Below are 25,778 nucleotides of genomic sequence, written 5' to 3'. Positions count from 1 at the left end.
TCGTAATCGGTTGGAGAGTGATATACAGCACAGAGTATTATGAAAATACAGAGTGGACGGTAATTAATTTACGTGGAATTATTTTCGTAATTATCCTGCTATTAATTATTTAACTAAACACGCGTGGTTAAAAACGTGATATGTATTAACATGACACTCACATTTCATAAAGTTAATAATTATCTATCTGAAGCTAAAGGTTTTAAACTTATATTAAAATACCTGGTATTAAAATAGTTTAAAATACCTGGTAACTATTTAGGTAATCTAAATAGGTAAAAAAAGAGGACACTGGCACATGCCACATGGTTTTCAGCTCTTTAGAATATTACCACTGCTCTTCTTCGCGTGGCTGTCGTAAAAGGCGACTAAGAAACAAAAGTTTATACGAGTACATCTCAGTGCCACAAATAGAATAGAATATAATACGTTACATATTTGAAATGTGTATGTTGTTAGAACCGTTATGAGGTTTAGAGGTGCGATAAGAAATTATTTTTCCAGAATTCCCACGGGAACGGGAATTAGCGGGATTTTCGTTAAACGCGGGTACTCTACTTTTTCATGTACAAGAATGTCCGTTCCGTATATTCTCTAGCAAACAAAAGAGACCAATAAGTATAAATAAATGCGTACAAAATATAATGAAAAAAAAAACGACAGAACAGATAAAAAAGTACCTACAAAATGTTTAAAAAGATCAGCAAACTTTTCAATAAAACTTGTTATCCACCCCGCCTTTCCAGCCATTAGGATTACTTAATCAATCAATCTGGCAACAAAGCGTAATGAAAAGGGACAGAAGACATTAATCTGTATTGAAATTCGGTGGAAAACCGCAACTTTTTGAGACTTAGAAGTTTATAGACGAAGCTTGTTACTTTATTTTCCGTTGTTGTAAATTACGGTCAATTAAAATATACATATGTGCCGTGTACCGTGTGTAATATGAAAAAAAAAGAAGAGGACCACTCCATCTCGTTCACATGGATGTCGTAAAAGGCGACTAAGGGATAGATAGGATTCTCTTTCTAGCATTGCGGTTAACTAGAGTAATAGAAAGAGAGAAAATATTGACATATTGCCTTTCAATTTTCGCGAAATGAGCCGGTCAGAATCTGACCGGAATCAACATACTTCGGTTTCGGGTAAAAACAAATTTAGGGTATCGATTTCAATCATAACACTTCCAAAGTTCGGCTTCAACGTCATTCGCCGAAGCTTCGTGACGTCACTGCGTACGCGCGTCACCCGCTTGTAAAAGTAGTGATCACAGAGGTGGCAACACGGATTTTGTTAATAGATTGCGCATCACTAAATGAGACATCACTAATGTCACACACCAACTGTCAATAAATAAATAAATATATACGGGTCAAATTACACAGATTGTGTTAGCCTCGAAGTAAGTTCGAAACTTGTGTTACGAGATCAATCAATCATAGCGAAGAAAATGACGCGCTCAGCCTATATTAGCAAAGAATCTGAATCGCGCAAACAAAGATTTACGGATTGGAGCATAAATACAACCTCCCACTCAACATCGTCGAAGCATGCCCAAAAACACCTAGCCTGGCGGAAGATCTTCCCTTTGGTGGCGGTCGAGTCGAATCATTGCTCCCGCTACATAAATAATAAATTGAAATAATAAAATAAAAATGATGAAATGTTCAATTTAAAAGTATAAATTTTCTGATAAATATATTTTTAACAATCTCATTTCTTTTTCTGGTCATATTAAATGAAAGACATTCTATGTTAGAAAAAAGATTTGAAATGATTTTTTTCAGAACATAACATATAATCACGTCTATATCCCTTGCGGGGTAGACAGAGCCAACGGTCATCAAAAGACTAAAAGGCCACGTTCAGCTGTTTGACTTAAAGATAGAATTGAGATTCAAATAGGGACAGGTGGTGGTCGGATTCAGCTAGCCCATCGCCTTGAAGAGGAATCCCAAATATATAAGCCTATCCCTTAGTCGCCTTTTATGACATCCATGAGAAAGAGATGGAGTGTTCCTATTCTTTTTTCCACCGGTGCCGGGAACCACACAGTTCTTCATCAGAACCTACATTGCAACCTTTATAAGCACACGATGACTACAGATTTGAGCCCATTGCGCGCTCTATAGTAAACTAACGCTTTAATAATCACGCAGCTATTAAATAAAAATACTTTTATAAAAAAACTGAAGATTATTAATATTTTGTTATGACGTCTGCACTTGCGTCTTTTGTACACGAGTAAAAGTTTCCGATACCACGCTCGTGCTTGTATTACGTCACTTCTATAAGGCCAACGAAATAGACAGAGTCTGAGATGATAGATATATGATATTTAATTTTAAATTCCTTACAAAACTCTTCAAATAGTCACAGATGATCACGTCTTGCCAAAATGAATGGGCGTTACCTGGCTGAAAAACATGTATGTCCTTCCAATAAATTTACGGGAGCTGAAGAAAAGATATCCTCGGCCTCTGTAGCGCAGCGGTAGTACGCTTGTCTGTGTCACCGGAGGTCCCGGGTTCGAATCCCGGCCAGGGTATGATGAGAAAAAAACTTTTTCCGATTAGCCTGGGTCTTGGATGTTTATTTATATACGTATTTATTATAAAATATAGTATCGTTGAGTTAGTATCTCGTAACACAAGTCTCGAACTTACTTCGAGGCCAACTCAATCAGTGTAATTTGTCCCGTATATATTTTTTTTATTTATTATCCCTGAATTCCTACGGTCAGAAATAGACAAAAATTAGATTTTTGACTTAAGCAGGCGGAGCTGCTGACAACATTTTGTTTAAAATAAAATTAGTATAAGATAATTTGCGTCCACAACAACGTTTACAATAGGCCTAAATTGACTGATTTTACGTTCTGAGTCATCGTTCAACATAACACCATATTTATTACAATTGGACTACAAAAACCTCGTGTGTGACAGTACCCTCTTTGTAAAATGGCCTATTATAAGTTGAATGTTAAATAGTTCTGAATCATAGATGTAGAGTAGTTAGATGATGACCATGGATGACTGAGGCGCGTGGGAAACCCAAAAAATAGCTTCAAACTTACATATATATATAAAAAATAGCTGTTGCCCGCGACTTCGTCCGCATAAATTTCGAGTTGAATCTTGATCATTCAATCAGATACAGACAGACAGACAAAAAAAGGAAAAAAAAATCTATCCGTTTCAGTCAAAATATTAAATGTACAGACAAAATATTTTTACCGTTTTATTATATGTAGTATTTTGATTTTCAGTTTTTTAAATAAAATACTTAAATAACAAAAAAAATATTTTTAATAAAAAAAAAATATCTTGTATTTGTTGGGACTCGTAAAAAAAATAATTTATTTGTTTATTTATACTTCACTGCACAAAATACAAGCAAAATTGGCGGACTTAATGCTGGAAGCATTATCTACCAGTCAACCATTGGGTCTGACAGAGAACTTTAGGTATGTGGGGTCAAACTAAAAAAATAAAATACCTACACAAAATATAAAATAATAAAAAAATATTATAATAAACATAAATAAAAACTACAATAAATAAACAATATACATACAAAAATAAATAGGTGCAGCGATTACCGAAATTAGTGGAAAGGCTTATAGGTATTTCGACTTGTGTTGTGTTACGAAATACTCGTACTAACTCAACGATACTATCCTACTAATATTATAAATGCGAAAGTTTGTGAGTATGTCAGGATGTCAGTATGGATGTTTGTTACTCTTTCACGCAAAAACTACTGAACTGATTACGATGAAATTTGGTATTAAGGTAGCTGAAGACCCAGAATAACATATAGGCTACGGGGTTCCCGCGGGATTGATTGTTAAGTCATGATAGGGTTTCCACGCGGACGAAGTCGCGGGCGGCCTCTAATATTTTATAATAAATACTTATATAGATAATAATAAATCAGAAAAAATTATTTTCTCGTCATGCCCAGTGTATTTATATATGTCATATGTTTGTTTGTTGCCTCTTAGCGCTTTATCTACGGACCAATCTTCTTGAAATTTTACGTAAAAGCTCACGCTTACCATTAAGCTACCCCGCAAAGAATATAGACGTGAATATACATATGTATGTAAAGATGCTTTAAAAAGCGCAAAACTCGTAACATTTATTTACAATATTATACCTACTTATCGTGAAAAAATATTGTAGTTACTTAAAGTTCTTATAACAACATGAAGAAGTTAATTCATTATCTTTGTACGTTAGGTACAACTAGGGTTGAAAAAAGCGGTTTTTTTCAAATTCCCTCGTTTTTATAAAAGTTTTTTACGAAAGTTTCAAGAAAGATAAGAATGAAATATTTCATGTTTTTTATTAATAAAACGGAAAAATATGAAAGAAACGGAAAAATACAATAGGAAAAGTATTGATTACCTTACAATATGCATCATTGTTTTAAAAAATGGTAATTATACATAGAATATATATATAGTTTTCCAATCGTTTTTTTCTTATTTTTCGAAACAAACGACGAAAATCTCAATAAAACCGTTTTTTCCCCAAGGTTTTATTCTGATATCTTTCAATGTAACAAACCAATAAAACGGTAAAAAACGAAAAAACGTTTCTTTCACCGAAAAAAACAATTTGTTTCTTTCGGAATTTTCAACGCTAGGTACCACTAATGACAGCGTGTGGCGTCGCCCGCTGGGATTAACTGCGGTAAAACTGGAATATTTTCCCAACTTAGAAATAAATGTGTATCGAGAAGTTAATTAGAAAAATAATTGTACTCCCACGCTTGTTAAGATATATGTATGTGGTATAATAAGAACATATCCTACTAATATTATAAATGCGAAAGTTTGTATTTCAGGATGTCAGTATGGATTTTTGTTACTGTTTCACGCAAAAACTACTGAACCGATTACGATGAAATTTGGTATGTAGGTAGCTGAAGACCCAGAATAACATATAGGCTACTTTTTAGCCCGGGGTTTCCGCGGGATCGATTGTTAAGTTATCATACGGTTTCCATGCGGACGAAGTCGCGGGCGGCCTCTTGTAAAAACATAAAATCACGCTTCTTTCCCGGAGGGTAGGCAGAGACTATATCTTTCCACTTGCCACGATCACTGCATACTTCTTCCGCTTCATTCACATTCATTAGATACTCTCTTCATTCTAAGCCAATCTCTTGTCGTTTAACGTAGTAAAAACTTCGTTCATATGATCACGTCTATATCCCTTGCGGGGTGTACAGGGCCAGCAGTCTTGAAAGACTGATAGGCCACGTTGAGCTATTTGGCTTAATGATAGAATTATACGTAGTAAAAATTCGTTCATAAGATTACGTCTATATCCCTTGCGGGGTGAACAGAGCCAACAGTCTTGAATGACTGATAGGCCACGTTCAGCTGATAGGTTAAATGATCGAATTAAGATTCAAAAAGTGACAGCTTGCTAGCACATCGCCTAAAAGAAGAAACCCAAGTTTATAAGCCTACCTTAATCACCATTTACGACATCGTTTTAAGTAGTAAACAGTAGGTAAATAATTTTAAAGACGAGATACAACACGCATATTAATTATTTTTCTTAAAAGTACTTTCCCGAAATTATATCAATTTGTTTGTATATACGGGGTAGACACAGCCACGATCAGCTGTATGGCTTGATGATGGAATTCTAAAATGGCGGTAAGCACATGGCGCAAACAGCACATCTGTATGTATGTATGTATATTTATATATCGTCATCAGTCCAATACTAATCTGGCATATTATCAATAAATGGCGTCTTTAAAATTATGTAATTGTTTGCAATAAAAATAAACACAGCTATAAATAGTCCAATGTGCACAGATTCCCCAGTACTTATCTGATGTAAACAAGATGAAAAAAATTTGACGATTCATACGCGAGGAGTTTTGGCGTAACGCCAGCTATGATGAACACACAAATACTACGCTTGGATTTGGTTACTCGATTTGATTATTAAGAGCAATTACCATATTTGCTCTAAGTATTTTAACCCCCAATCGTAAAGAAGGTTGTATTTTTTATATGTGCTTAAATGTCCAATGTGTAACAATTTTCTAATGTTTTCTCAAGTTTATAAGCGTGATCTTTGATCGGCCTTTACAATTTTCGGTGGAAGCATATATCACACAAAAATGTATGAATTGGATCATTAAATTACTTGAATTTCTTTAAATCAAGACATACATTTGCATAATATGAGTACACCAACTTAAAAGTATAATTATAACAGACCTCTCTATGTATCTTTCCTTACCGTAAGCTTTGTATAAGTAAGTCAAACCGTAAATTGTACCAAAAAAAAAAAAACAAAAAATAGTCATTGGTGAAATCGATCGATCAATCAATATCTATTTGTAAAAACCCGTGTGGTTCCCGGCACCAATAGAAAAAAGGACTACTCAATCTCTTTCTCATGTATGTTGTAAATGGCGACTAAGGTTTAGGCTTATAAACTTGGGATTCTTCTTTCAGGATGGCCTAGCAATCTGTCACTACTCTTTTGAATCTCGATTCTATCGTAAAGCCAAACAGCTGTACGTGGCCTTTCAATCTTTTCAAGAATGTCGGCTCTGTCTACCCAGCAAGGGATATAGACGTGACTATACGTATGTACACAGGTATCTTCTATTTTTTATTTCACAACCGTGTGATTTGAATCTATGCAGCATTCTTTTTTACTCAGTTACCGTAACCGACGCTCTTTTTCCAATTCTCTTATGAACATGCACTAACCAAAGAGTTAGAATTGCGCAAGCGCCGCTCCAAAGACAAGTCATAGACAACTGAACAAAAGACTGGCCTTAATCTAGAAACAGAAACATAAGACGCCACGCACTTTAATTAACACAAAACAAGGCATTGTGACGTAGTCCGTGCGTCACCAACGTATTTAGGTCATTTGCGCCGTATGCTGTGTTGTAGACATTATAGATCACGCTTACCCAGAGGGGTAGGCAGAGATTACACATTTCCACTTGTCACGATCCCTGCATACTTCTTTCGCTTCATCAACGTTCATGCAAGCTCGACGGTTTCATATAAATATGTACATATCGCTTACGTTGTTATCCCTTACGGGGTAGACAGTGTCGATTATTTCGTTTCTTTGCGAGCTCTTTATTGTACATAAAAAGAAATATAACAAATTACAAAACAGTCAGATTTAGAAGAATATTCAATGGCGGACTTATCCCAAGTGGAATTTCTTCCAGTCAACCAAAATATAAAGGAAAATCCATAATTAAAAAGGCTGCGCACGTAAAAAGCATTGATGATGCGTTATAATAATTTCAAATGAGAAACATCCTACTACTATTATAAAGGCGAAAGTTTGTATGGATGTATGGATGTTTGTTACTCTTTCACGCAAAAACTACTGAACCGATTATCATGAAATTTGGTATGTAGGTAGCTGAAGACCCAGAATAACACATAGGCTACTTTTTATCCCAGAGTTCCCGCGGGATTGATAGGGTTTCCATGCGGACGAAGTCGCGGGCGGCCTCTAGTACATTAATAATATAATATCTTTATAAACATACATAAAATGTCTTTACATTTTCCTGTCGTGGGCCAACTGGAAGAAATTTGTCTAGAAATAAGTATGTAGTGCCCTTGTACTGAATTTCTTTTCAGTTTAAGTTCTATTTTTATATCTGTACAATCCCTAAGTAGCTTTTTACGACATCCAGATGCGAGTGGTCCTATGCAAATGTACCGGAAACTACCCAAAGGAAGTTTCCCGAAATTCCCGCATTTTTCTTAATACGCATTTTTCATTTTCATTTTTCTTAATTCATTTTTTTTATTTCATTTTTAGACTAAGGTTTAGGCTTAATAACTTGGGATTCATCTTTTAGGCGATGGGCTAGCGACCATTCACTATTCGAATCTCAATTCTATCATAAAACCAAACAGCTGAACGTGGCCTATCAGTCTTTACAAGGCTGATGGCTCTGTCTACCCCGCAAGGAAGTGACTATATGAATAAATGATTGATTCTTAATACGCAGGAGGAGTCGCGTGCTTCCACTGGTACAATAAAAAAAAATGCAATGCGAATATCTTTGTGTATGGTCTCCAAATAACATTAACTAGAGGCCGCCCGCGACTTCGTCCGCATGGAAACCCTATCAATCCCGCGGGAACTCTGGGATAAAAAGTAGCCTATGTGTTATTCTGGGTCTTCAGCTACCTACATACCAAATTTTATCGTAATCGGTTCAGTAGTTTTTGCGTGAAAGAGTAACAAACATCCATACAAACTTTCGCCTTTATAATAGTAGTAGGATGGATTTACGTCGACCTTCGCGTTGTCATAAAGTTTTTGTCGGTCGCGCTGAGCGGTCATTCCATACAATAATAAACCTGCTTATTTTATTACTAGCTGTGACCGCGACTTCGTCCGCGTGGAATAGTTATTTTGGGCATCATTGAAGCGAGTTATGAATGTGGATGAAGCGAAGGAAGTATGCAGAGATCGTGGCAAGTAGAAAGAGGTAGTCTCTGCCTACCCCTCCGGGAAAGAGGCGTGATTTTATATATGTATGTATTGAAGCCCTCAAGGATTAATAATTTTCCCCGATTTTTTGCACATTTTCCATTATATCTTCGCTCCTTATTGTTGCAGCTTGATGTTATATAGCCGAAAGCCTTCCTCGATAAATGTTCTATTAAACACAAAAAAAAATTTCAATTCGAACCAGTAGCTCCTGAGATTAGCGTGTTCAAACAGACAAAAAAACTCTTCAGCTTTATAATATTAGTATAGATACTAACGACTAGCTGTTGTCCGCGACCTCGTTTGCCGTAAAAGCCAACTGAAAATGTTTACCCCTTAGAGGGGTGCGAGATTTTTTTTTTGTTTTTTTTTGAACCAGTTTTTAAGTTGGACCAAGCCTTACCCCACATGTGAGAAAACAACATTCAAATTGGAGCAATAGTTGTCACATGATGCGGCTACAAACATACTTACTTATAATTCAAAAAATCAAATTTTTGGCTTCTAGTGATCTTATTATAAGAGTTAATCATATTGCTGAATGAATGGCCACGGCCATTCATTCAAAATCCAAAATCTCATATAAATAAATTAATCTGAACAATGTATTGTCTCGTCCACATTTCTATTCTAAGTTAGGATAGATGTGACGCTGTTGAAGAAAATGTTGCAGTGCAATTTGTTACCGCTTCTTCTGCACTGACGCCTTGGAAGCGGCAGTAAACTTTGTTTTAAGTAGGTAATTTATTTGACGTCAGCCAATGTTGTGAAACCAAAAGATTTGACAATTATTAAGCGATATGTAGTCTTAAAATTATGAATAAAAATTTTAAATTTGAATTGAATTAAATTAAATTAATTTGAATTTGATAATAAAAAGTGAAATAAAAATATTACTTCACAAGAAATCTTTAATAAAATCATCTCAATGGTAAGGTCTTATAGTAAGGAGAAAATTGCACGATAACACAAGTGGATGTTTAACCGTGCATTAATGTGGTGCCCTGCAAAGGTAACAAAGGGAGTCGTATAAAAACCGCATCATCATAAATAGATAGATAGACTCTCTATTGCACCATAAGAAAAAGAAAAACAGAAAAAAACACACTATTTGAATCTCAATTCTATCATTAAACCAAATAGCTGAACGTGGCCATTCAGTCTTTTCGTGACTGGTGGCTCTGTCTACCCCGCAAGGGATATAGACGTGACCATGTGTGTGTGTGTGTGTGTGTGTGTGTGATGTAATGAGGTACAAAGGCGCACTTATCGCTAAAGCAATCATCATATTAGTCTTAGGATGTCCACTGCTGAACGGCCTATGTTCACCATTACCACAATGAATTCCCCCTCTGTTGGAGGTGACTTGCATCCAACGTACCCGCAAACTTCACCAGATCATCACTCCATCTCGCGGGAGGCCGTCTTACGTTGCACTCTCCAATACATGGTCTCCATTCGAGAACGTTTTAGCTCCTAATTAGACCCGCCTTACACAATACTGAAACATTGGGGGTCAACAACTTGGTCTAAGACAAACTTCGGGCTCTGATCTTAGATTAATATCTCGTCAATTTTGTGTTTACTGTTTTTCGTTCTTTCACTAATTATGTGCTTTGTTTTTTTTTTCATTAAATATAGTTAGTAGTTAGTATATTTTAAGCGGACGAAGCTGCGGTCAAAACTAGTTAATAAACAAATCATGAGGGCGCTTCTGTGAAATCAAATGTGTCTAAAACACATGTATAACTACCTACATTTTGCTTTTCAATTTAACATAGGGTAGCAGGGAAGGGTGCTTAAATGTCTGGAGCCCTGGAGCCCCCTAGTGTCTGGCTATCCCCACGTTGTATGTATGTATGTTTGTACGTATGTCGAAACCTGATTAGTGCTCCCCTTACAAAAGGGGTCTGCGTAGGGTCCAATATTTCTGAAAATACGACGAAAATTTGTGTTATAACAAAATTGGTGCCTGTTTTAGAGATTGTTACTTTTAATTGTCTTTCCACTTATGTATGATGATATTTTCTAACGACAAAGAAACGGAACATGATTAATGATTTTTTTTTTAGCTAGAGGATTTATCTTGACAAAAGTCCTTAAAAAAAAGCTTACTATAAACAAAATCTATTTGTGATTTAATATCACTTTAAAAAAACATACAAATATCAAGTCTTTATATGTTACGGGGTAGAAAGAGCCAATGAAAATTAAGAAAGTACCCAAAGTCTATATATGTTTATCTGTATAACTTATTGATGGAATTGAGATTCAGATAAGTTGGTAGCCTATCGCGTCTAAAAGAACAAATCTTAGTTAAAAAGCATTTCCTCTGACTGACTAAAACATTTCTGTATCCAAATTAAATTATATAATCAAAGGTTTTCACTTATTATAATTGAAATTAATAAACATCAAAATCATCACGCAAATGCTCTTAATTTACGGAAATAAATTTGGTTTAAACAAAATTCAGTCGAATTAAGAACCTCCTTTTTTGAAGACGAATAAAATAAATTAAGGCATTAATACACATACTTGTATTGTAATACACATACTCATAGTCAGAAATCTCATTTAATACATGCATGACCCTGAAAAAGCTCCTTTGTAAAGAAGTTGAACCCCAGTCGGCAACAAAGCGGACCCTATATTAAAAAGGGCTTGAACATCTGCCTGCGAAGTTGGTTTCAAACAACACAAATTACAGTTTCATTCTGATAATTGCCACGAAAATTTTGAGAACGAAATAATTTTCCAGTTAAGCAATCTTCATCAGTTATTTTTGTTCCTTGTATCCAGGGCCGAAAACAAATACGAAATTTTAATTTGTCTATGGAATGGAATAACAGATGGAGGAAATTTATATCTGGAATGTCATAATAGTCTCATTTATTAACATATTATTGATCTTACATTTGTAATTTATAATTAAAAGGAATTAACTTGGGATTATTTTGACGCAATGAACAACGTGGTAGCTGAGACTGTTACTCAGAAAGTTAGATTGCTTGTCGAGCTCTGACAACCACGTAAAAGATAAAAACGTGGTTTAAGTATGAATCTGTGTAATTTATTCAACTTACTAAATTGTTCTTATTTAGCCTGTATATTAAAGAATTAATTTCATATTCTCCATTTTTCTTTCTTCATAATTGCTGCTGATTCTAATCAAACTACGAAGTAGTATGACGTCAAAAACAAGAGTGGGATAGACTAACATACCTTTTTTTGATAGTTTAAAAATAACAAAGGTCAAAACCCCCATTTGACACTATTACGATCATCGCATCATCATCATCATATCACCAATGACAACAGAGACCACTCTGGATGCGTGTCGCGTGTTGAAATTGCCTATATACATGCGAGAATGTAATTCGTTGTGTACGTGCTTCAAATGACAATTGTTTCGTCTTCTGCGCAGTGGCATTTCAGATTATCTAGTTTGTAACATTATTTAGATTTGACTTTAATTAAATAATAGGTATATGAATACGAGACAGAGTACCCAGATTAAGCCTCGAAGTTGAGACTTGTGTTCCGAGATACTAATAAAATGATGCTATATCCTTCGCAAGGTAGACAGAGCCAACAGTCTCGAAAAGACTGAAAAGCCACGTTCAGCTGTATGGCTAAATGATGGAATTGAGATTCAATTAGTGACAGGTTGCTCACCCGTGGCCTATAAGAAGAACCCCAAGTTAATTAATTATTAAAAGAGCGATACGCTTGACAAAATAGAAATTCCTTCGAATCGGCTTAGGTATTGGTGAAAAAAACAATATTTTCTGATTGGCCTATCTTGGATGTTTATTTACTTATAACGTGGAAAGGTGTAGTATCTGCTTACCCTTTAAATCAATAGATACGTATCCATACAAATAATAAAAACAAAAAACGTAACTTTTGTTTGTAACGATAGACTTAAAAATTGTACGACTTTACGATTGGGATAAGTCCGCCATTGTACATATTCTTCTATATCCAATGACTGTTTTATTTTTGTTATATTTATTTTTATGTGCGATAAAGAGTTTACAAACAAACAAACTAATTGAGATGATATCTAATATCAAAACCTTTAGGGGTAATAACATAAGCTCTTACGGGAGTGAAACCCCGCGCAAAAACTAGTCGTATATAGTAAATAGTTGTTGCCTGCTCCAGTTTCACAGAACTGTGTTCATTGATTCGAATTCATCTGATCATTGGCCCGAACGATATGACGATTGTCGACCATTTAAATGAATATCATTTATCACGTCTTAACCTCTTACGATGTAGACATAGGCAATAATCACGAAACTACATCTGTATAAAATAGCAGATACCCATCAACGCTACTCTCTCTCTATACAAATATACAGTATACTCGTACCTAATCTTGATTTTATTTTTCCTAATTGAAAATTTAAGTATTATAAAAAAATCACCAAATTAAAGCCAGGCTTTGTGGTGATCTAAAAGAATCAGTCTTCAAAAAAAGACTCGAAGGCCCCTTTCTACTGGATTACTTTGTATTTTTTTTTTGTTAATCTATCTATACATATAATAAAACAGTAAAAATATTTTGTCTGTACATTTAGTATTTTTGACTGAAATGTATAGAGGGACACTTAGAATGAATAATAGAAAGCAAAAAAATTTTTTTTTAATTTCTTGTCTGTCTGTATGTATGATCACGATTATCTCCGAAAGTACGGAACCGATTTACTTCAAACTTTCACCAAGTGCTTTGTTTTAACTCAGAAGAACATTTAAAGTTTGTTTCATCAAAATCGGTTCACTAAAAAAAAAGTTATCGCCATTTGAATGAACTCAAGGCATGAGTTTGCCTGCAAATAAGTTACGAAATTTAAAATTTAAAGTCATTTATCATTATACGACAGCATTATACCTATAACATATAAATATACGTGAAAGGCGACTAAGGGATAAGCTTACAAACTTGGGATTCTTTTTAAGGCGATGGTCGAGCAACCTATCACTATTTGAATCTCAATTCTATCATTAAGCCAAATAGCTGAATGTGGCCATTCAGTCTTTTCAAGCCTGTTGGCTCTGTCTACCCCGTAAGGGATATAGACGTGACCATATGTATGTTGTCTACTTTAATTTCGACACCACCGCAATAGCCTCGATAGTCCAGTGGTTAGCCCGTGAGACTGTGAAGTTGGCGGTCCAAGTTCGAGCCTCAACAAAAACAGCCAATTTTTTTTTTTTATTAAATATATTTTTTTGTATTGTTTGAGTAGTTTATTATATAAAAACTGAAAATCTAAATACTACATATAATAAAACGTTAAAAATATTTTGCCTGTACATTAATATTTTGACTGAAACGGATAGAGAATTTTTTTTTCTTCATTTTTTGTCTGTCTGTCTGTATGATTAAGATTCAACTCGAAATTTACGCGGACGAAGTCGCGGGCAACAGCTAGTATATAAATAAATATAAATATTTTTGATGATTGAATTTAAATTCAGATAGTGACAGGTAGCCGCCCATCCCAAGAATCCCTAGTAAACCTTTATCTTAACTGAAATTTATAATCTGTGCTTAAACAAAAGCAACTGACATAGGGAGATACATTACCTATGTTCTTTTTTTACTACGAAGTATGTAATCGGCTTTTCACCCATTGATAATTCAGTGGTCTTAAGGATTTTGGTAAAAATTAGTCCCCTTTATTATTAATTTCGATTGCATGTGTTTAACTCGTGAGAGAGAGAGTGGTAGAGTTAAATCGATTTTAATTTTTTTGTAGTTTTACCCATGTTTTTACCAACAGTGCCTATTTCGCTAAAAAAAAAACTTTACCTTTTTCTACTCCTGGATGGTATATTAAAGTTTAACCAAAAAACCAAAACTGACACAGCTAATGATTCCACAGAAAATTCGTGAAAAGCATGTCCTCTTTTTGATGGGCGGCAGAAATTATTTCCCAAGGATTAATCTTTGATTTAATGCGTTCAATTCATCCATTGGTAGAGTTAATTCGACTTTGAAATATTTTATATAATTAAATATTTTGTAAAGTGACAATGTTAACCATATAGTTTGAAGATGAGATGATGCGTTTTGAAACGGTGAAAAGAAGAACATCTTGTTGAGAATTCTTGAATTAAGAGGATCTAAGCGTGTAATTCCACTAGACTAAATTGGAATTATCCTACCATGGTTAGGTTCGGACGTTCTAAATGATTCAGTAACTTATTCAAACAAGTATTGGGGAAGTTGCTAAATACTTACACTGAAAACTTTGTCTTTGCTTACTGAATTATTTACGACGTCCGAATTTAGTTAAGTAAATAGAAGAAAAAGTTTGCGAGTCTATATCCCTTGCGGGGTAGACAGAGCCAACAGTCTTGAATAGACTGAATGGCCACGTTCAGCTATTTGGCTTAATGATAGAATTAAGATTCGAATAGTGACAGATTGCTAGCCCATCGCCTGAAAAAAAATCGAATCGCCAATCGAAAAAGTCGCCTTTTACGACATCCATGGGAAAGAGATGGAGTGGTCATATTTTTTTTGTATTGGTGCCGGGAACACGGCACAGACTAATTCTAGAGTAATAATGAACATATTGATTTAATAATGTGGGTAGTTGGAAAAGTCATATTATGTCAATGGCGCCTCAAATAGGCCGTTACATTGTCTTCTGTTTGTATTGAATTGTCACACCTGTACCTGTTGTGGCCGTATTGATTTATTTTGACCATTCCACACGCTTATCTTCGGCCGTAACAATCATATGCATAAATAAAACAATGCATGACGCCTGTGTGAGAACAATTTAGCTAAACGAGAGTATTGTAACGCGACCTTCACGCCATGTTGTGCTACTCACTCTTCGGAGTGTTGTGACAAATTGTCCTTATCCTTGTGAGCCTGGCCTGAGCTGCAGGAGTTGCCCATTTCGCCTCGCCCTTCCACCGGCTGCCCGTCACCGCATAGGGCACAACACTAATATTTTTTACTCGATCACCAACACACGCGGAGAGGCCGATAACGCCCAACCATTTAACATTTCACGTTCGCGAAATCGGGCGGCAATCTAAAATTAAATGCGGCGCGTGTAGACGCCGCGCGCTCCGCTCGCCGAATAAATCGATGGGCGCCCTCCGAGCGTCTTCCCCTCCTTCTTCGCCCGGCGCCGCGCGCGCGCTATCATTATCTCCGCTTTTCACACATAATATCTATCAAAAGCTCCAAAAACGATGCACCGATATGATTAACTTATCAAAACCCCCCACTGCAATACAATTATCTACCAGAAGTAGGTATTTGGATAAATGCGGTCGTAAAAAGTTACGACCGCACATTTGTCACGTTTAACCCAATAAAATTCAACCTACTTAAAATCTGTAAACGACGTCATTAATCTTCGCCAGAATCCAGACTACCATCCCTGGAATGTCGTGCTGCGATCCAAAGACATAAACAAAATTAAAAAATAAATACGAAAGGAGGATGCGATGTCTCGACACTGGCCGATATTGCTCAATTCGAATTTGGAATTCTTAAAATAAAAACACTTCAATTCGGATGTTTGTGTCACGTCACAGCAAGTGCCCTACACAGTATTATTTCTGTAAAATAAGTTTCAATTTATTTTTCTTGTAATAATTGGCTTTCAGGAACAAAGTTATTGCAATAAACAATATGCCTAAGTGTTTCTTAAACTCCGTACGGCCGGTTAGGGAAAGTTTCACACATGAAACGGAAAATAAAAGCGTTGAAAGTAAGTGATGTTTTGCAGTCGGTGATTTCTAAAAAATATTTGTAAATAGAAATAAAGTAAGACTTATTTTTGCGTGGAAAATAGTACGTATCCATCAATTCGTTTAGTTATGTAGAATATAATCAAATTCATTTAAAAATAATACAAATTCAAATATCACGAAAGTAAAATAAATAGTTGTATCTCGACAAATATGTATTGTCGTTCCCAGAGGAACTTTAAAGTAGGAACACTCCATGTCATCTTGTTGATATCGTGAGAGACTACTAAAGATACATTTTCACTCAGTGCTACAACTACACCATGACCCAAGCAGGGTGACAATCTGCTGTCAACAGAGTTACGGAGGTCAGAGGAGAGAGTAGCTTTGTGTACCTAATTTCCTGACTTTACCTTTTCTTCTCCTGGGTGATGGTCTTTCACAGATCTTTTTCAGGAGAAGAAAAGGTTTGTTACAACCAAAACCCATATTTGTGTCGTACAGTTTTATAAGCCAGTTTTATAGTTTTATATATAACAGTTTTATATACCGTGCCGTGTGGTTTCCGGCACCAATACAAAAAAGAATTGGACCACTCCATCTCTTTCCCATGGATGTCGTAAAAGCCGACTAAGGGGTAGGCTTATAAACTTGAAATTCTTCTTTTAGGCAATGGGCTAGCAACCTGTCACTATTTGAATCTCAATTCTATCTTAAAGCCAAATAGCTGAACGTGGCCTATCAGTCTTTACAAGACTGTAGGCTCTGTCTACCCCGCAAGGGATATAGACATGATTATATGTATGTATGTATGTATGTTTTATATACCAGCATTTTAGAATAGGACCACTCTATTTCTTTCCCATGGATCTTGTAAAAAGTGACTAATTATAGTCGCCCTTTACGACCTATTTGTTCCCTTAAGGGAATAGGAGCTCATACATCTAGTGCAAGCCACCATGCTGCTTGGTAGCGGCGTCCGTGCAAATTGTTAAAGTCAATCAAGGGAAAGGCTATTAAAAATAGGATTGTTTTAGGCGATGAGCTAGCAACCTGTCACTATATGAATCACAATTTCATCATTAGGGCCTTACAGTTGAACGTGACATTTCAATGTTTTCAAGGCTCTGTTTAGCCCGCAAGGGGTAAAGACGTATGTGAAACCTATTCTTAGTCTTACAATATCCACAGAGAAGACAATACGGAGTGGTCCCATACTAAAGTGTCAAAAACCTTATATCTTAAAACGGCATGGCATGATATAATGTCAAAATTTGTATATACTGCTATTTTTTCAGTGGAACCGAAGCCAATACGTATTTTAAAAAACAACTTGAAACGCCAAAAGAACTTGCTCAAGACAAACGAGACGATTTTCAACGACAAAGTCCCGATTTCAACGAGATTCTACTTGCAACTGTTGAAACGCAGTCAATTCATAGAAAACTTCATTGAAACGGAACTTTACGAGTACGCTTCAGAGAGCGAAAAGCCTTTCAGTTCGCCCGAATTAAAAAATAAAACAAAAGAAAAAAAAGACGCCGAAAAAAAATCATACAACCTAAGATCGTGTGAAACGAAAACGGAACGCAAGACGTTCGGTGAGAAGAAACGCGTACAAAAAAAACGGAACGTCGAAAACTTGTTTGAAATTTCCGAACGGAAACGCAAGATCAGGAAAGAGCCTTTGGCGCCAATTATCGAGGAGATAAAAAGGTTGCCTTTGAAATTGAACAATAAGGGTTTGGAAATCGATAAGATTGCGGAGAAGTTGAAGAGTTTGGTGAAGACTAATGCTAGTGAGAAGTTGGACAGGGAGCTGCTGACTTGCAAGGAGTCGTTTGACAAAGCCGTGGAAAGTGATGTCATGGAATTGGAAGAAATTCAGGGAACAGGTAATTCTAAAAGTTATGTGAAACCTAATACCTAAATAAATAATAAACCTTCGTGACAAATTACTCAGATTGAGTTAAGCTTGTAGTAAGATAGAGACTTTTGTTACGAGATATTAACTCAACGATAGTAACGATTTAAATCACAGAACGTTACACTTTTTGTCAAAGAAGGCAAAGCGAGAGGCGAATTTTGAAATTTTTTACAATTATTTAACAATCATTTCTTCTCTACTGTGCAAATTATCATTGATAGAATGAAATTACAATCTTACACGGGAGGTGCAATTATGCTGTTAGTTCGCATCGATAGACCACAGCGGGCGCCCTCACTAGGCCGCCGGTGGTTACGAGAACTTAATTTGCAACCGATTAATTTATTTTATACTAACTGTTGCCCGCGACTTCGTCCGCGTAAATTTCGAATTTTTCCACGTAAACTTATTTGCAGGCCAACTCATGCCTCGAGTTCATTCAATTGACAATATCTTTTTTTTTGGTGAACCGATTTTGCAGAGACAAACTTTAAATGTTTTTCTGAGTTAAAACAAAGCAATTGGTGGAAGTTTTAAGTAAATAGGTTCAGTACTTTCGGATATAATCGTGATCATACATTTATTAAGTGTGTCCCTCTACCCATTTCACTCAAAAATACTAAATGTACAGACAAAATATTTTTACTGTTTTATTATATGTATAGATTAATGACGACGTAGACCCAGTACTACTACCCAAAAAAATTATTTTCAGTACTGTCCTCTGATAAATTTGATGCATATTAACATACAATTAAATCACTACATAGTATAAAACAAAATCGCTATTTTAGTCTGTTTGTCTGTATGCTTAAATCTTTAAAATTACGCAATGAATTTTGATGAGGTTTTTTGTAACAGGTAGAGTGATTCAAGAGGAAGGTTTTTATGTATAATAACATTTATAATTTTGCACCCGTGCGAAGCCGGGGCGGGTCGCTAGTTACATATAAATGATAATAGACACTGGTCTATTATCATGATGTTTACAAAGCTAGTCCAGTTCCCTTAGCGCTGCGGGCCCTGGTGGAGCGCGAGTTAGAGAGATAGTAACGCAATACCTACAATACAAGCTGGTCATAGCAGATTGTGTAGCACGTCGTAGAACACTGCTACAAAATATCGTTCGTAGCAGTCGTAGCCATTCATAGCAGCATGTGTAGCACATCGTATAACCCTGTTACAAAATATCGCTCGTAGCAGTCGTAGCCATTCGTAGCATCCTGAGTAGCATCTCGTATAACCCTGTTACAAAATATCGTTCGTAGCAGTCGTAGCCATTCATAGCAGCCTGTGTAGTATGGCGTATAACCTTGTTACAAAATATCATTCGTAGCAGTCGTAGCCATTCGTAGCATCCTGTGTAGCACCTCGTAGAACACTGCTACAAAATATCGCTCGTAGCAGTCGTAGCCATTCGTAGCATCCTGTGTAGCACCTCGTAGAACCCTGTTACAAAATATCGCTCGTAGCAGTCGTAGCCATTCGTAGCATCCTGAGTAGCACCTCGTTTAACCCTGTTACAAAATATCATTCGTAGCAGTCGTAGCCATTCGTAGCATCCTGTGTAGCACCTCGTAGAACCCTGCTACAAAATATCACTCGAAGCCAATTGCAACCAGCTGTCCTGTCAGTGCACTCATTGCAATTTGTAACTAAACCAGAACTGCGTAGCACCGAATAGAATCTAGCTACATGACACTCGTAGCCATTAGTAGCAACCTGTGTACCGTACCGAGTACCGCTCCGCCACATTTTGCTCGTAGTTCGTGTACTTTTGCTACGAAAATCAATCCAACTTCAAATAATAAACTCTAACCTGAATTTTTAAGGTAGGTTTTAGTACTCATATTGGGAATTCGAGATGTGATTCTATCGAAAAACCTCGCAGAATCAGTGTAACAGTCCATGGACTTGTGATTTTTTTTACTGTTTTCATATCCAATCTGACCTTTAAAATGCCGTGATACAACAGTCACACTTGTGGTTTCTGTGAGAAAGGCTTTAATCAACCCTAGCCTTTAAAAGCCACTGAAGACTCCTAGCTGTCTTACGAGAACCCTTACCAAAAGATATCCGCTCAAGAAACAGAATAACTTATTTTCAGATCCTTCCTGGTTTTGCACTAACTAAAGCTGTCATGGTCAACACATCCCAGCAATGACCGGCCCTATGTTGTTCGCTACTTCGAACATTTGACTCTGATTTAACGAGAACCTTCACAAAATTACCTAGATCCAACGGACTTAACAGCCTTTGCCAAAAACTATCCGCCTCTGTGGCGCAGCGGTAATACGCTTGTCTGTGACACCGGAGGTCCCGGGTTCGAATCCCGGTCGGGCAATGATGAGAAACGAACTTTCTCTGATTGGCCGGGGGTCTTGGATGTTTATCTATCATAAGTATTTATTATAAAATATAGTATCGTTGAGTTAATCTCGTAACACAAGTTTCGGACTTACTTCGAGGCTAACTCAATCAGTGTAATTTGTCCTGTATATATATGTACCTATGTATATATCCGTCAAAAGACGGTAGACGTCTTTGGACTCTTAGAATCTCGCTCATTTGCAGATCCAGTTTGTGCGTTGAAGCTGCCGTGGTCTTCCCCTCGTGCAGGTCTTCGCAACAGTCACACTTGTGGTTACTGTGGAAAGGGCTTCGACCGGCCCTGGGTGTTAAAAGGTCACCTCAGACTCCACACGGGGGAGCGGCCCTTTCCGTGCCCCCATCCGCACTGTGGAAGGACTTTCGCTGATCGGTACTGAATTTATGAACATACGTGCAGTACAGATACAAAATCATGTATTTATCTCTTGCGAGGTAGACAGAGAGAGTCTACAAACAAAAAGAGATGGAGTTCTATTATTAACACCTATTAATAAGTAGGTTATTTATAAATTCGAAAATTTTTATTGCTCAAGAATATTTTTAAGGCTTTTTGCATGTGTTGTATGTTTTGTTGTATTTTTACCACTTCAAGCTTTATGCTCAACTAATATACTTGATTGATACGTAAATTTATTTACATACATATAATGGACTCTTTGGTTCATCAGATATGATGAATTTCTCTTTTTAGAGCAACACATCAGATTATTATTTCACTAAATTCATATCATTACATACAAACATAAATAAAATCACGCCTCTTTCCCGGAGGGGAAGGCAAAGACTGCATACTTCCACTTACCACGACCTCTGCGTACTTTCATCCACATTCACAACTCTCTTCATGCAAACTCGGCGGTTTAAGGTAGGTACTTTGACCCGACCTTCTACCAGGACATCGTTATTTCGTCAGATCGAACCTGCGCGCGCACCAGCGCACGCGCGGCCACCACAGCTGGCAGTGGTGCTGCGTGGAGTGCGGCAAGGCGTTCAGCCAGCGGCGGTACCTCGACCGCCACAGAGACGAAGCGTGTCGCAAATACAAGTGAGTTTGGTATTAGTTTAGCTAGTGTTGGGGAAAACTGAAAAGATCGGATTTAAAAAAGTTTATTTTATTCTTACATACATACATACGTATGGTCACGTCTATATCCCTTGCGGGGTAGACAGAGCCAACAGTCTTGGAAAGACTGAATGGCCACGTTCAGCGATTCGGCTTAATGATAGAATTGAGATTCAAATAGTGACAGGTTGCTAGTCCATCGCCTTAAAAAGAATCGCAAGTTTGTAAGCCTATTCCTTAGTCGCCTTTTACGACATCCATGGAAAAGAGATGCGAGTGGTCCTATTATTTTTTGTATTGATGCCGGGAACTACACGGCATAACTGATTTATGAAACTTTTTTGTAAAACCCTCATTATTTTTAGGCTGCACGCTCGCAACAAATGCCCTCAAGCTCAGTCTGCGTCAAAACAGACAGTCCCAGAAGTGGACTTCACTCTACCTGTCCCTCTCTATGGCTTGATACGCCACAACGAGAAGGCGGAAGTGTCTATGGTCGAAGAACAGGAACTACCAATAGATTTGTCTATAAGCAAAAAGAGGGTAGATTTAGAATAAGATGAATTATTGTAGGATTAATAAATACATTTTATATTATGGATTCTTTTTATGCATGGCTTGTACGAGCTTGCAAGTGTGTAGGAATAGTGGCAAGTGTAAAGATATACTCATTCTCTGCATCCTTCATTCTAAAAAGAGGATGTTTGACAAAAATCTCAGAAGAAAAGAAAATCAAAGGGCTGTCTCCGGAACAACAGGACATAATAAAAAAGAAACTAAATAAATTAAATCATAATTGATTTATTAACATTATTCACAGCATACAATAATACTACACTAAACGCCTGACTTTCAGCATGATTGGAAAAGTCCCTTCTTCCTCATCTCCTCAAACTCCTTCTCAGCGTCGTATGTCCTGCAAGAAGTAATTGTTTTTTTTTTTTACTTTAAACAAATAAATTGTAATGTTATTCTTTTCATTATATAAATATTACTATTAGATATTTTTTTCTTGGAAATTTGAGTCAGATTAGTACCATGTATTTTCTGGCACTTTAGAATAGAACCACTCAATATATTTCCCAGGGATGTCGTAAAAGGTGACTAAGGTATAGGCTTACAAACTTGGGATTCCCTTTGTAGGCGATGGGCTAGCAACCTGTCACTATTTTAATCTCGATTTCATCAAATTCAAATTATACTTATCACATAATAAAACATTGGTTAAATGAAAGGTGTGCATTGGGTGGGGATACGACCATGTATAGGTGAAACCCCTAGCTACAATATGTTTTCTGATGATGGAGTTTTTTTATAAGACATAAATCCTGTCTAACCCACTGAGTTGTGGGACAAGTGCGACGATTTTCACCCAGTAGTCTCATGGAGAAAGTGTTATATTACTATTTACCTGTGGTACATTTTTTCACCAGGGATTCCATGGGGAATTCTCGTTTAGCTGTTCTCGTAGTAAAGTCTATCTTTAGCTGAAAATCCTTCCGAACACAAGTTATAGAAAAGAATAAAATTATAATTACCTGTAGAATTCAGCGTACTTCCTCTTGCGCTCATTGCCCACAATGAACTTGAAGGCGAACCCTGAGATGACGGCCAGGGTGATGGAGATGGTCAAGTTGCGCTTGATTGCCGAGTTGAGGAGTCCACGCATCTGTGGCTTGCTGACGGTGGCTACGGCCTTGTCTCCAGCCATCTGTTTTAAACGTAAGTACATACATGAGCACATCATGAATTTGGATTTCTGTTTGTTATTATTTGGGTCAAATTTATAAATCTACCAATAAAAGTATTATATACATTATATAAAATCATGAATGATGAGGAGGAGGAGTAGGTAGAGACCACATCTTTACATTAAAAATAAAATAAATTGATAAATGAAATGTATTTCATCCAGTTGAAAGTGGCCTTTTAGTCATTTCAAGACTAAAGGATTTTAAGTATCTGAATGTTTCAGTATGATGTTGCTAGTCACAGTGGCATAGTTTTTGATATTTGCAGTTCAATTAATATTGTATCGATTATCAAATCAATCAAATATCTGTATCAAGTGTCAAATGATCGTTGATACATTATAATTTTTCAACACACTGTTAGTCTCTTTTCCAGAATTTGGCCCTCTTGGTTTGCCTTAATGCTAATTAATTGATTCTACTTAATTCTAATCATATACCTTCACCGAATATCCTGGCCTGTGCTTATTAAAAAGCCTGTCTTTTAATTTTAACTTTGTGGTTAGAATTCATAAAAAATAATTTTAATTTTTAGTTTTTTTTTAACTAACTGATGAATTGATTAACAGAGAGACATCCAGATTAGTTATTGAGGCGATAAAATATATTCTCAATTCGAAATAAACGCCAACAATGATTAGGGATCAAGAAATAATGGACGGACACCCGTCTTACATAACATTGTTGTTTAAAATAAATTTAAGGTAATTATTACGAAAATTATTGAAGAAAGTTTAAAATAGTGATCAATTTTGGCCAAATAACATAAAAAACATTAACTTACTTTATATTTTGGAAATTTCTCAACTTTTTCGTAGAATCAATCACAGCAAGTAGATTTCGCTTAGCCTGTTTCTTGTTTCGGGTTTCGCACAAGATAAGAAAAAACTACGTTCATTGGTCAGTTTATCTATACATTCATTTACAACCAATCAGGGTAAACCATTTTGTTGGCTTGTTTTCATCGATACCTTTTGACAGTTGACAGATATGACGCTCCTTTTTACGCATGCATCATGCTTCTTTCATCAATTCTGAACGTAGATAGAGTACCTATAGTATTTTTTATCTACAATTCTAAAAACTTTTTCCTTATTTATTACCTATATTAACATTTTACTTACTTTACTTTTTATCTATTGTAGTCACCACCAATCATCACGGAAGAATAGAAATTGAAGATTTTGATGAAATTTATTAGAGATAAAGTTTACACTGAGAAAGAACAAAGGCTACTTTGTAACGCAAAAATAAGTTTATTGCAATAAAAAAGAGAAGAGAGAACATATTAAAATAGGGGATGAGAGTTTATCAGTGAAATTTTTCGGTGAACACAGTCGCGGACATCAACTAGTAATATATAAATTAATAATCCTTTGTTAACATCATGTGTACAACTTTGTTACATCAGTAGGTACACATAGCATTACTTTGTACTCTGTATCTGATACTGTACCATCCGATTCCTGGCACTTATAGAACTATTTCATTTTATTTAATCTATTGTCTAATGTAATAAGGACATTCATGTAGTGCATCTTTTACTATGACTTAATAGGGATTTAGTTCCCCTGATGCAGAAGTTTGTAGCGGGAGCGATAGTTCGGGCTCGACCGCCGCAAAGGGAAGATCTTCCGCCAGGCTGGTGTTATGCCTGTGGAACCGCGCGACTGACGATGTTATTTCTTTATTTTATTTATTTATTTATTTATTGTGACAAAAACGGTTTACACCTATTACAATTATCACACTTTACAATTTGAAACACAGGTATATCATATTAAGTTAACCATATTAAATCATATAAAAAATTTGAATAATGAAATTAAATTTGAATACACATAAATTAAAAACAACAAAAATAATATTTTTAAAGATTTTGTCAATAAAAGTTTTGTCAATAAGTTATGTCGGAGGTTGTATGTTGTATGCTCCAATCCGTGAAATCTGCTTGCGTGATTTAGGTTGTTCGCTGTTTTAGACTGATAGAGTCGCGTGATTTTATTTTTGTGACTTGTGGCGTATAGATGTCGCTACAGGTCTAATAGAAGTCGCTCATTTACAAAACCTGACTTACTTAATCCATGATCATGGTCAAAGAGCACACCCCGACCTCGCAAGGCCATAGAGGGACTAACGCCAGGGCGAAGAACCACTGATGAATCTACACTGTAACTACTTTAACAAGTGGCTGAACCCGGTGTCTCGTTATATTTTGTCGTTGAAGCCATGTAGCTGCTTAATAGCCGGAAAGAATAGCTAGTTTGACATTTACGTAAAAGACCTGGACCAGTAAATTTCTTTTGTAAGTAATCAAAACCTGCTAGCAGCCCTTCTCTCGAAGCAGCCCGGTTAATGTGACGTCCACTTATCATAAATCATAAACACAC

At 36.2% G+C, this 25,778-nt stretch overlaps 2 protein-coding genes across 2 annotated transcripts; one reads left to right on the top strand and one right to left on the bottom strand.

Moving 5' to 3' along the window:
* Positions 1 to 16,197: 16,197 nt before the first annotated feature.
* LOC106135764 (zinc finger protein 12) lies at positions 16,198 to 22,195 on the top strand. Its single transcript, XM_060951319.1, has 5 exons — positions 16,198 to 16,276; positions 17,555 to 18,108; positions 20,715 to 20,944; positions 21,488 to 21,619; positions 22,003 to 22,195. The coding sequence occupies exons 1-5, from the start codon at positions 16,198 to 16,200 to the stop codon at positions 22,193 to 22,195; spliced, it is 1,188 nt and encodes a 395-aa protein (XP_060807302.1).
* Positions 22,196 to 22,418: 223 nt separating this feature from the next.
* Positions 22,419 to 24,333, bottom strand: LOC106135775 (cytochrome c oxidase subunit 6C). Its single transcript, XM_013336152.2, has 3 exons — positions 24,173 to 24,333; positions 23,176 to 23,348; positions 22,419 to 22,553 (listed from the first exon to the last, which is right to left on the bottom strand). The coding sequence occupies exons 2-3, from the start codon at positions 23,346 to 23,348 to the stop codon at positions 22,490 to 22,492; spliced, it is 237 nt and encodes a 78-aa protein (XP_013191606.1). The 5' UTR covers positions 24,173 to 24,333; the 3' UTR covers positions 22,419 to 22,489.
* Positions 24,334 to 25,778: the final 1,445 nt, after the last annotated feature.

The sequence above is a fragment of the Amyelois transitella genome, chromosome 24 (genome assembly GCF_032362555.1).
Source record: "Amyelois transitella isolate CPQ chromosome 24, ilAmyTran1.1, whole genome shotgun sequence".
NCBI lineage: Eukaryota > Metazoa > Arthropoda > Insecta > Lepidoptera > Pyralidae > Amyelois > Amyelois transitella.
The sequence above is the reverse complement of the archived record's forward strand: the minus strand, read 5'-3'. Positions and strand labels throughout refer to the sequence as shown.